The sequence below is a fragment of the Gallus gallus genome, chromosome 9 (genome assembly GCF_016699485.2).
Source record: "Gallus gallus isolate bGalGal1 chromosome 9, bGalGal1.mat.broiler.GRCg7b, whole genome shotgun sequence".
NCBI lineage: Eukaryota > Metazoa > Chordata > Aves > Galliformes > Phasianidae > Gallus > Gallus gallus.
This window is the reverse complement of record NC_052540.1, coordinates 18,411,022-18,423,634: the sequence shown is the minus strand read 5'-3', so window position 1 is coordinate 18,423,634 and position 12,613 is coordinate 18,411,022. Positions and strand designations below refer to the sequence as shown.

The following is a 12,613-nucleotide window of genomic DNA, read 5'->3' as shown; positions in this document are numbered from 1 at the left end:
GGTCTATAAGCTAAGGGACATTCTCTAAATAACATCAAAATCTTTCTCCATGTGAAATACTACCACTCTAAGATTAAGACGTTCTTTTGAGGTCTCCAAATAAATGTGAACAATTTGAAACATGGCTTTTACTTAAACGTTCCAACAGGGTTTAAGTCTGGCACATTCACACGTGTGTATACAGACCAGAAATGAGCAGCATTTGCTGAGGCCTTCAAGAGAACTGCACAGCAGTGAGTTAAGCATCAGTTCTGCAGAAAGCACCTTTTCTTTTAGGATCTCTTAATGCCATCGTACAATTGATTTCTTAGTTATAGATCCAGTAAAAACTTAACTTTGTGAAATAGGAAATGGTTAGAAAAAGGTAATGAACTTAAAACTGTCTGGTGGAAAATGTTTAGGTAAAAAAAAAACATTAAGAATCACCTAAAAAGAGTAGATATTATGTGCAACCTGACTTCATTTCTTTTTGTTAATATTATGATTCTCAGTAATTCATATATATATGAAACTATCATTGCTTTAATAAGCTTTATTTTCTACAAGGAAATTAAATATTGTACGGCAAGTAAATTGTGGATTAAAGCCAACTCTGAGCTTAATTTCCCTTACTATTGGGATGAATGGCAAATAGAAGAGCAAGAAATCTGTGCAAGTCTTAAGTGCTGTGCTTTTTTTTTTTCTTCATTTGAAGATAAAAGTAACATCAGAGCAGTTAAAGCAGTGTATTTGTTTGTCACAGTGTATTTGCTTGCATACATATGTGAATCTCTCTTTCCATGTGCTTACTCGCAGGCAGTACCCCAGCCAATAGAGGAGCTTTCTAGAGACAGAACCAAACAGGAAACGTTACCCTTTTTCATCATGCAGATTCAGTTCAAAGGTAGATATGGAGGCAACACTACTGCCTCATTCTGCATTCTGAAATGTTACTGACCAGATGCTTAGCTGATTACATTTATTTTATTACCAGCTGAATTAGTATTTATCATAGTACCATTGAAATCAGTGAAGCCCTGGCAGTTTACACCAGTTATAGACCTGCGTCTGGACCTTTAATGTTCATCATGGCTCATCGCACCTTCCTCTTTGGCGTATCTTCTCACACACATGAACATGCACTCATAGAAATTAATACAAGCATAACTGCCTGATTTATGATCACCATCTGGCACTAAAAATGTGCTTTAAAGTAGGTTGATAGTTGCATAGAAGTCCAATATTCAGAAAAAGAGGAGCCTTCTACGTGTAAAAACTCATGCTAATTTGGTGCAAGGAGAAGGTCTATAACACGGTTTGTAGCATTAACATGCAATAGCAAATTTTATGCTAAGAACTTTTAAATAATGAACATTCAGTCCTGTGTCTGATCCTCTGATCTATATGTTGATCTGTATGTCAAAAAATCCATGACTTGTTATAGCAGTTGTAACCCTGATCTCTGTGCTTTTCTCTGGCTGATCAGTAGGGAAACAGGCACACAACTGAGCCACAAGTGAGCTGTAAATTCAGGTCAGAAACAGTTGGATTCTGTCTGTCACCTGAATTTTCCCATCTCAGTGTTAGCAACTCCAGGCATTCAGCATTTATGAGATTCACTTTAGAATGATGTGATCTAAATAATAAATGTGGTGTTCTTAAGTGTATATAGTTGGGCATTTAGCATTCAGATTTTCAGCCATACAGCGGTAAAAAAGTCAGTAACTTTTTCTAAAATGGCAGTTGTTAATACTGGCAACTGGAGTTAAGACTAAGGCTAAATTAACAACAGGTTTGTGAAAGCTGAGGTTTATGAGCTGAGTTATTCATCTCTCTATACCTCTGCAAAGAGAAGTACGAATGATCGGGTATTCACATTTAGCCAGCAAATACTGAGCATTCTTTCCATAAGGTTAAGTCAGCAGGGCATTGCAAGGCCAAACCTCAGATAATGTTCTAAGGTACACTGTCTTCCAATGAGTCTTAACATGTTGCTCCAAGCACCATGTCTGTGTGGCCACATGGCTCTGGTGTGAAGGACAGAAATCTTGTGGCTGCAGATCAGCCATTGGCCATGCCCAGTTCAATATACTTGATATAAATTTGCCCTGGGGCAGAACTAATCTTCTGGCAGGATGCAGTCTGGGAGGGTGAATGTGTAAGACACCTATTTCATCCATTAATTTGTAGAAACAACTTCGATAGTAACGTAACGTAATTAAGCGTATATGAAAGGTTCTAAAATTATATATGCGGTTCATTTGTCATCAAATACATTTTCAGAAGTCATTTGATATTTTAATGATTGATGGTTGTGATATGGTTGCAGTGTTGTTTTTCTGCCTTTCACAAGGTTAATAATGTGTAGTGGTGACATTTGGCTAAGCAGATGAATACATTTACACACAGGTAAGTCTAGAGCAATGTCAACAAAGTAGAATCTTGAATCTTCTCTAAAAGAGGAAAGTAATATCCAAAACCAACTACTCTAGGACAGTTAGTAGCTATTCTCATGTTAAACTCTGTACTGATTTTTTCTTTAGCATTCTTCAATTTGCCTTAAATATATTTTTTTCTCCACAGTATCTGAAGTAAGTATACCATGATACTTCCTCATAGAAGATGAAGAGTATATGAACCATTGCTTTGTTCTCATGAATCATGACTTCGGTAGCCAAGATCAGAAAAAGTGATATAAGGAAAATAGCAAGACATATATTTTTATGCTATTATTTTTTTACTTCTTGTGTAGGTGTATTCTAGTATATTGATTCTTTCAAGACTCACTAGATATATATATATATATATGTATGTATACTATAATATGAATGTATATTATACTATATATTTTTTTTCCCTGCATATGTATATGTATATATATATGCATATATATATATATATACTCCTCTACTGGCTTATGACATTCCAGCCACGGAAGTTGTGGTATTCTGGATGGTGCTGGAAATCAGTCTGCTCCAGTATCTCTGGTGACTAACATGGCCAAGGCCAGCTGCTCACAAGCAGGAAGAGCTCCCTCAGTTGACAATTGACAAGTTCCAGGAAGTTCACACCGTCACTGAATTGTCTTCATGCACATGCCAGATGGTAATTTGTCCTTTGAAAGTTGCTGGAGGTACATTTTCACAGACAAAAGCAAACCAGGACCTAAGGCAAGCATATGCCTCCAGGAATAAGTAGTGACTTCTAATGTGTGCTGTTTGCTAAAGGGTTTATAGCTCGTGGCCATGCTTCAGACAAGTGTTGATGTATTTTCACTTGCTGTGCAGACATTAAGACCTCTGTTCTGAAGCAGGCTTTGTCACTGTGCCTGTGATGGTGCCACTGAGCCAAGATCACGCTGACCCCATGCAGTAAACAGCAAATTTTCCCCTGACTGTGCCTGAGAAAGATGTGTGCCTTGCATTGTGGGAGGGGATGAGCTACAGGTGTGAAGCATCAAACTTAATTAGGTTTTTTTTAACTACCCACATCAGTTGCTTAGTATATGGAAGCTGACTGGACCTTACATGAAGTTAATTAGAGGAAGAATTTTAGTACTGGGTAAATCATACTCTACAGGCATATGTAGGGGAACCAAAAGTAGCTGAATTAAATGCTATCTTTTCTCTTCTTCAGGTGTATTTAACTACGAGACCCTGAAACCTCGTTAGGAGATAAAGCACTCTCTCCTATTTTTTTTTAATATATACATATGCTATTTATATATATATACATATATATATAAAGTTGTGTAGATCAGAATAATAGCTTTTTATACCCACTGTTTATTTTATTACTACAGTGCCTATGGCTGAGGGAATAAGACCAGCAGTGATAAGAATGAAATAGCAAAGGCTCTGAAGCAGCATGAAGCAGTGAACAGACCTCACTTTGGAAACCTTATAACGAAGAAGCTTTCCAATGGTAAGCATAGTTATGACTGGAGCTGGTTGCCTGTGGCATTTGTAGCACAGAAGGCATTTCAGAACAGATTCTGCCTTGAGATGGGTAGGCGAGCTGAAGATTCTTGTCTTATTTTTTCCACTTCTCTAAATAGCTCTAGGATTAGTACAAGCTTAATAGCTAAGACGTTGATATATAGTTTGCAAGAGTTGTTGGTTACATGTTATTTTATTCTATGCGGTGTTACTTGGTGAGAAGTAAACTCACTCAGTAGTGAGTTAGCAAAGTGGAACTGAAGAAGAACAGAGAAATGTCATAGGGGAGAGAAAGGCGGGCAAAGAGAGGGAAAGAAAACTGATGCTCAGGCTGTAAGAGGTTAATTTTGGTTATCAAACCATTACTGAGCAGCCTGGTGCACGAGCAAAAGTGAAGTTGTTGTTGCACTTTGTGAGGATGATGAGTTTCATCAGTTTGGGCTTTTTTGTCCAGCTAGACTAATGGTCCTTCTCTCAAGGTGGCATGGGTTTAGCTGCATTTAACATGCATTATCTATACCCATCAAAAAGTACTTCTTTTGGTGCAGTGGGGTCCTTTTTTATGTGGTAGGGATTCCTCTTCCAGTTTTGAGTGTGTTCGTAGGCTTCGCATCTTTGCCTAAGGACTATAGGAGATGGTAGGAACAGAAGGAGAGTTCATATGTGAAAAGGATACAGCTTGTAGTTTCAAAAACTGTCCGAAAGCTGAGGGGTTTGATTAATTATAAGGAGCACGAAAAAATATTTGTCAGCTTAGCAGCCTCTGGTTATAATGGCACAGCAGCACTGTCTTAACCTGTGTTGAGCACGAAGATGTACAGCAGACAGATCAATGTCAAGCACTTGAAGAGCTTATGTGAGTATTTTTAGACTTGCGCGTGGTCTCTGACATCTGTTTGGCAAGCACCTAAGACTGTAAAATTTCTAAAAACGTGCTTTAGAGTTATACTTCATTTAAATTATTGTGAAATTATTAAACTGGAGAGAGGACTGATTATCGCCCTGTACATCATTAATATTTTGAAGCGAACTATGGTAAGGTGTGATGGTTAGTGTCTAGGAGTTGCATAAATGCTGCAGTTGCATTTGCTCAAACCTCTGATCCTCATGTTCAGAGTTGCAATCAGATTAACTGAAAAACAATGGGAACAAACCAGATAAAACTGATCGCAATATTTGCTACACGCTGAGGTCAGAGAGGTGTAAAAGCTGATACGTATTGATGGCTTCATTGACTATGAAACTACTGAACATTATCCATTTAGGAAAGAGATCAATATGAATAGCATCAGCTAATGGGGACTACTACCTGTGGTACAGTCATATCAAGTATATGTCCATTCTGTTTTCTGTGAGGCTTCTGTAAAACTAGTTTGTTACAAAGATCAGAGGTTACAGCTAGAAAACTCTGAGTTTCAGGAAACAGCTGTGAGTATTCACGAGACTCATTGAAACTGATGTCTTCCAGAGACTTTATTTAAAGAGTTTGCCCAGATTTGCCATCCAGTTAACTGAGATGCAGACTGTGGTTTATGGTAGAATTTTTTGGATTAAGGATTGATACAATGAGATTTCCCATCTCTTCAGGAAAAAAACAGCTTTTTTTGCTACTGTGATTGGAATTTTCCTAGCATCAGTCATATGTACGTGGCATTTTCTAAGGAGTGGAAAAGAGTTCAGGCAGCACACTTGCTTGCATGGTACCATTGCTGGCTTTCATAGAGTTAATAAAGGGCACCTCCAGGAAATGGCAGCTAACTTGGCTCTGCTGGTCTTGACTTTGACTTGGTCCTGCTGAGAGGACCTTACTTCCTGGCTACATTTCAGTTTGTTACTACAATTAGATTTGCATTACTATCTACTTTCTTTCTGTCGCCAATCTCTTAGGTATATGGTAATGGAATGTTCTTGTTTAAATTTTGGATGCAAAATATTTTTGCCTTTTTTTTGTGTTAATGACAGCACAAACCTAGGATGTTATTGGACTGTTAGACAAATGCAGTTCAAGTTGATCATTGCAGGCCATGCTGCAGTACAATGGAATACAATATGAACATTATGACAGGTTAAAACAATCAATCATATGTAAACCACAAACACTGCGGTCTCCATAGCCCCTCAGTCTGCCTCAGCAGTGCTAAAGGCTCACTAGGACATCAGAAAGGTTGTTAGAAGGCAGCACTGCCACTGGAAAGCACTTTTTTCTGCAGGCTGCTGAGGACTAATGGTCACAGTTGAATTCATCAGGGACACTTCCACATGGCATCCGCAGCCATCAGAATGGTAGCAGCAGGGAACATCTCAAGAGCTTATTTCAGATTCTTTCATGGTCATGATGGTCTGTGGTCTTATGTGCTGTGGAAATAGAAAGAGTAAATTAAATCTTGGTAAAATCTTAAAGAAAAACAAGCAGACATTTTCAATTTCAATCTGAGCTGTTGGCTTTCTGCTGACCTTTGCTTACAGATATTACATCAGAACTGCTGTGGTTTTGCTGCACACATGGTGGCAGTGGCCAGAGCACTCAGGTGCTCGCTGCCAAAGTAGAGCACATGTGTAGCTAATTCCTCAGCCTCATCCTTCCCATGGTCTGTGATCAATCTATAACCCCCAGGTAGGTGCTGAGCTTGTCTTCTGAATGTTCATTCTGGGTTTGTGTCTGTATGGTCAGAGCCTTCATGTGGGCAGAGAAAAATGATTCTATTTTTAAGAGCTGAACTCGGAATCTGCAAACGGCGAAATTTTGGCACCCTCTGAAGTAAACCATGGAGGGTTGGCTGCGTTTATTCTTGAATGTAGATTTCTAAGATGGCATTAACTAGAGATAGCTGTACGGGAGAAAAGTGTTGTTAGAAGTCAATTATAATAATTAAATCATTTCCTTATTGGTTTTAAAATAGTTTTCAATTTTAGGCTAAATTTGACCAGAAGAAATATTAAAATTTAAGTAATATCTACATTAAAATGGTGTGTGTGTGTGTATATATATTTGTGATTATTGTAAAGTATATTGCAGTTGTTCTGACTGAATCAGTTTAACTTGGTATGTCTTCAACAAGTAAAAAGGAAAGAAAGAACAGCAATAGAATGTTAAGTCCTGTAATCTCAGCACTGGCCATGTGCCATACACAGCCTGAGATGCCTGCTTGCAGGGTATGGTCTCCAGCATCTATATACTCTTCCAGTTGCAACGCGAACAAGTAGTAACCTCAGAGTTGATTTGAATTAAATTAGCAGTGACATCTCTGCAGCACCGTGGTCCATCTGAGGCAGGCGGAGGTGGGAAGGGAGCAGAGTACCCCACTTTTTTCATTGCCATTCTTCCATCTGTGCAGCATGGAGCAGAGACAGAATGGCACAAACTCATTTCACCTGTACCAGTGATCCCTCTTGCTTTCCTTTGAGATGTTTGTAGCTTATGCCCAATTAGGCAAAAGTTAAAATCAGCAGTTAAAAACATTACCATTTTAGTTTAGAAAGTGAAGGCAGACTGGAATAATCCAGAGCAGACAGCAGGGTCAACAGCAGACGTGGTCTGTAAATTGACTCTGTCTGGTGTGAGCAAACTAGGTAACTGCTGATTAGGCAGGTCCTGTGATGTGCCTTTTGTGAAAACAAATTCAGGCTGTAGCCTTCTACACACAGTACAGCTGATGATGAGTTGTTAGTTAAAGGTCTGAGAAAGCAACTTTCAGATGCTGGGCTTGACAGAAAAAAAAACAGCAGGAGGGGGCACAAGTAATGAAAACAAATGTACGTGGAGAGCTGGATGGGTAACACGAGTGCAGAGGTCAACAGCGTGATGTGCCCTGCAGTGTGTGGCAGGAAGCTGTGTAAAGTTAAAGCTGACCTGGGACACTGAAATAGTTTCCATGTGTTTATTACTTGCTGTGCTCGGGTCTTGATAGGGCAAACATTATCGGTTATGCTTTTCTTCCCCCATGCAGGGTGTCACATTTTAAGTTACTTCCTATTGCTGGAGAAAGCTTGTAAAATTGCACTGGCAGGTACGGGTGGTAGCTTTGCTGGGGGAGGCTGAAGTGCTTCAACATGTGCCATCGCCAGCCAGGTCAGCAGCAGGGTGGTGGTGGTAGTGGTGGGGAGAGGTGTTCAGGCCTGAGTGACTGCAGAACCTCTTCCTTTCATTCAGCACAAAGGTGGCTTTCAACAGCTCTTGATGAATCTTTTCTCTTATAAATGAGTAGCAGGAAAGAGGACCTTCACACTGCTGTTGACAACAGCTTTTTCATGGGTGTCGTAAAGAGGTCTCCTATCACGGAATGGCTTGGACAGGGTTGCCCACACTAGCTCAGGCTGCCTGGGGCTCCATCCAAGCTGGCCTTGAGCCCTCCAGGGATGGGGCACCCACAGCTCTCTGGGCAGCTGTGCATTTGACCATTGTCGATCAGGTCTCATTTCTACCTGTCTCATATTCACAATTCACAAAATCACTGAGAATTTAGAGGCCATCTTATGGATTTGTAGGTTTTAAATAATTTTCTGACTGGGAGATTGGACTTGAATAGTAGAAGGTAATAATAGGGAAAGAACTTGTTGATTTAATTCTTGTGAGTGTGAGACTTCAGTCTAGCATTAAGAATAATTCTGATTGTTGTTTTTTTTTAATTACAGTGTACTCAAAGAAAGTAATTACAAATTTTACAAAACAAACAAACAAAAAAACCCAGGAACTCAAGGCAAATCTATTATAATTATTAATTGACTTACTCTACAAAAGGCAGCTGCTGTAACTTTACATGCACATCCAGTATCAGCTGCTCATCTAATAAGCTTTGGAAAAACAGCTCTGACAACTCCAAGAAATACAGAAGCATGGCAAAAAGTGGCATTGATGTTTCCGTAAGTGACATTCTCTCTGAGTCAGCAGGAACAAAATGCTATGGAAGCATTGGAGGCCCTAGGAGGCACCACTTCTAAATGAGGCTGAGAGCCAAGACCCAACATCTCATTAAGAGTGAGAGGCTCTCCAGTGCACGGGTGATAAATATGTATATGTGCTTATAGACTGCACGGAGCCCTAACCAGCAGTGGGGAAAGGTATTTTTTTTCTTTGCAGTACGTGTGAGCTTCATAAATGCTATTGGATATTTCTGCATGGTAGCTCTAAACAAGGTATTTCGGATCTCTTAAACAGGAGTCCTGTTGTAGCATCAGACCTTCCTCCAGAGAAGTTCTCTGCACGCTGTTGCTTCAGTTCACTGTAGGGCTTGTATTTTTTTTTTTATCATCTTGTGCCAGGAAGTCATGGATATTGCCACTTTTGTGGTTAAGCCTCTAACCAAGATGTCAGTTCTGCTGGTCTGGGTGTCTTGCTGTCAACTGCTGAATCCTGGAAAAGAGTTCATGTTCAGATTTAGACAAGGAGGAATCATAGGTTGGAATTAAAGCTGCATTTCCCATTTGGCTTTGTTCTAATCCATGATTGTTCTCACAGTACAGTTAAAAATAAAATGACCTCTTTCTTTTTCTAGCTGCTGTCAAAATTGTCATTCCCCACCAGATGCCCTAACTTCCCACTGCTCCCCGCTGGTACTGCTGCCCCTGTTGTCTCTCCATCCAAAGAGTTTCTGAACAAGAGACAAGCTTTTATGGAGCCTGGCAAAGCTTCAGAAGGGAAAAGGAAAAATCGATACTGCTTCAAAGCAAAGTCTTTGCTTCAGTGAATATGACATTTGCCCTTTCTTCACTAGGGGGAAAAACAACAAGGACACTTACACCGGCAATGGAAATAGAATGAACAACAGAGAGACCTTCCAGGTTTGACATGTAAAGGGAAATAACTTTGTAGTTATTGTCCCTACTTGGAGACATCAAAAACAGGTGTAGAGTGTAAGGCGGTGCAGGCTGAGAACGAAGTGGAAAGTAACACAAAGTCAAAGAGAAGAGTTGAAGGAATTTGGAACAAGGGATAATGGACTTGGCTGAAAAGATGGAGAATGAAAGACACTGCGCAAAGGTGAAGTCCATTGTTGTACAATCAAATTAACTATTAAATGTCAGCTGCAAAGGTGAGCCATAATATTAAAAGGACCTTCCAGTAAGTTTTACGCCATTTTGACAGCTTTACAGCCACTGAAAATGTCCATAGAGCCTCACAGTTTGCTAATGAATGGCTTCTCCATAAGAATGGAACAGGTCAGAAACTTTGAAAGAGAAGCTGGAAATACCAATTAAAGAAATGGATGCTTCTGCAAAATCAAAACAACTTTGAAGAACACTCACTTATATTTTTGGAGGATTCACAAAGAACTGAACTAAATATAAGCCTTAGAAGTCTGCTCCAATTCTTTTCCATATCCAGGTTTTCATTAATTTCATTCTAAAGCTGGTTATAACCCCCTGATTCCATTCTATTTTGATGATGCCACTACTGAGCTAGTTTCCCAAGTTGTGCTGTTTTGATGTTTCTACTTTTGTGTCATTCACCACGTGGAATTTTATGGACCTCTTTTCTTTTGGAATAACACCCATCATTTAAATGTTGTCACTGTTCAAAAATACTTCTTTTCTTATGCGAAGCTGTTCCTTCAGCTGCAGCTGCCACCAGTAGTGGTTAACTTGTGGCACCTAAATTCCCCGCTGAGTGGGTCAGCTGCTGCTGTTGCAGTTATGTGTCAGAGCAGGCTTCATCCTTGGTGAATCAAATAGCATGACTTCTGAGGAGCACACTCGTAGTGCAGCAGGACAGTCATGTACTCATACTCTGACCCCTGTACTGCTGCTGGGTGAGAGTTCTGCAGCTACAAGAATCAATAAAAATGTATTGATTTCTCTGCACTGTCATAAAGCTTGTCTGCTCTCATCTCCAGTTTGCAAGCAGAAAAAGAAGAGTGTAAAACTGCAATTGTCTTAGGCTTTCTCTCACCTCCCCCGTTCCACGCTCATCACTCCAGAGACCAAGATCTGTTTCTGACATGCTGCCCCAGCTGCTGTATCAGCATCCTACTCTTTTAACACTTTGTGTTGGAAAAATAGCTGGTTTTGAAACTAAGTAAGTGCAGGGGGATTGCCTTAAAGACTAAGGTGAGTGACTTCTCTGGAGCTTAATTTGTCCCACTGCATGGAGAAAAGGTTAGCCAAGGGCAAATAATGTGATGAGGAGTTCATTGTCTCTGTAGGTATTGCAGTCTCACATAAAGTTACTTTTCTAGGCTGTTTCAGATCCCTTTGAAAGTGATGTTTTCTATTCTAGGAAGAAGGTGGGTAGTGATCATTGATCTGAAGAACGTAGGAATGTCCTCCACTGCTGGTAGCTGTCTCAGAGGTAAAAGTGAAGCAGGAGAAGGGTAAAATAGTATTTTCAATAATATTTAACTTCACAGCAACTGTCACCTAATAACCATACCTGTCAAAAGGCAGCTGTGCAGATATGTGCCTCTGAGGTTCATGCAGATTACTTGGGAAGCTTGGCTTCAAGCTTCTGGGGATGGATGTAACAATTTGTCAGCTGTATAATCAGTTGATCAAATCCCAAAGTCCTGATAAAACGCAGAATGCAGTCATGGAGCAAACAGGCCAGAAAAGATTCACCCAAAAGACAGAAGTACAAGACCCCTGCACATTGCTGAGTACAATTTCATGATTTCCATGATTTCACTGCCTAGGTCAGCAGTATCAGTGAACGACTATATTGGAATATTACAGATCAACAACAAAAGAAGCATGAAAGGGGAGCAACTTGCATTGTTTAAAAGCATCTCCTTGGATGCTTTTGTTTCTGTGAAGAATGAGGACTTTGACACTCAGCTATTCTTTTGATGAGGTCCTCAGCTGCACCAGTTCTGATAGAAATATTTGCAGTGCTGCAAATTAACAAGCGATACACACACGTGACCACTGGTCAAATGACTGACTGTGTCTGTATCGTCAGTTGTCAATGTAACTATGTGTTACTTAATGTATTTGTGGCGCAGGAAGTAGGCACTGCTTTCTGCTCTACCAGCTGAAGGGCAAGGCAGACCTGCTGACAAGTAGGAAAATACAGGTTTATCAACCCTGCTGCTTTAGTGACTTTCCTTGCATTGATGGCTTCAAGCAAGTAATTCCAAGAATGCAATATTTTAAATGCATGCTGTTGGGTTGTTATATGCAGGATGTTGAGTCAGGCTCACACACAGTGTTATTACTTAGGTCTGCAACTGCAGACCCAGACAAGGAAAAGGGAAAATTCCTTTGTGAGCAGTTAGGAAGGAAGCACAGGTGGGTCCCCAGAAGGGTGTTCTCTGGGGGCTCTCTGCAGCTCAGCTGGCAGTGAGGATGAAGAGGAAAATAAGAATGTTTTTGGCATGCTTTTGCAGAATATATTGTATATTTTTGTTCGTACCTTTTTTTTTTTCCTAGTAGGATCAAATCAAAATCCCTGTTGGATTTTCCTGTTAGTAGGATAATTACAGTAGAGCATGGTAGCAAGATAAAAGTATTGTGTGTTGGTCACTGAAATGTGCTCGTATATTTTCTGATAATGTTTCAGTATTCAATTGACTTGTCTCCTTTGTTGTGCATTATGCTTAATTGAGTTTAATATAAAGTAACATATACAATATGAGATAAGAAAAGGTTGGGGAAAAGGCGTGGTCTTTACATCTGTGGCAGTTGGTTCCCACAAGAACGTGCTGTAACAACATTATTGGGGCTTGCAGGTGCAAGGCCCTGTGAACAATAAAGAAAGGTGTGAA

The 12,613-nt window shown here is 39.9% G+C and overlaps 1 protein-coding gene across 1 annotated transcript in view; it reads left to right on the top strand.

Annotated features, from left to right (window-relative positions):
• NLGN1 (neuroligin 1) overlaps positions 1-11,948 on the top strand; it is a 304,610-nt gene extending 292,662 nt beyond the window's left edge. Inside the window, exons 9-11 of the mRNA XM_046898434.1 lie at positions 796-883; positions 3,782-6,531; positions 8,550-11,948. Coding sequence (XP_046754390.1) covers positions 796-827 — 32 coding nt within the window. The 3' untranslated portion in view covers positions 828-883; positions 3,782-6,531; positions 8,550-11,948. The remainder of the gene's footprint in view (positions 1-795; positions 884-3,781; positions 6,532-8,549) is intronic.
• The last annotated feature ends 665 nt before the right edge of the window (positions 11,949-12,613 follow it).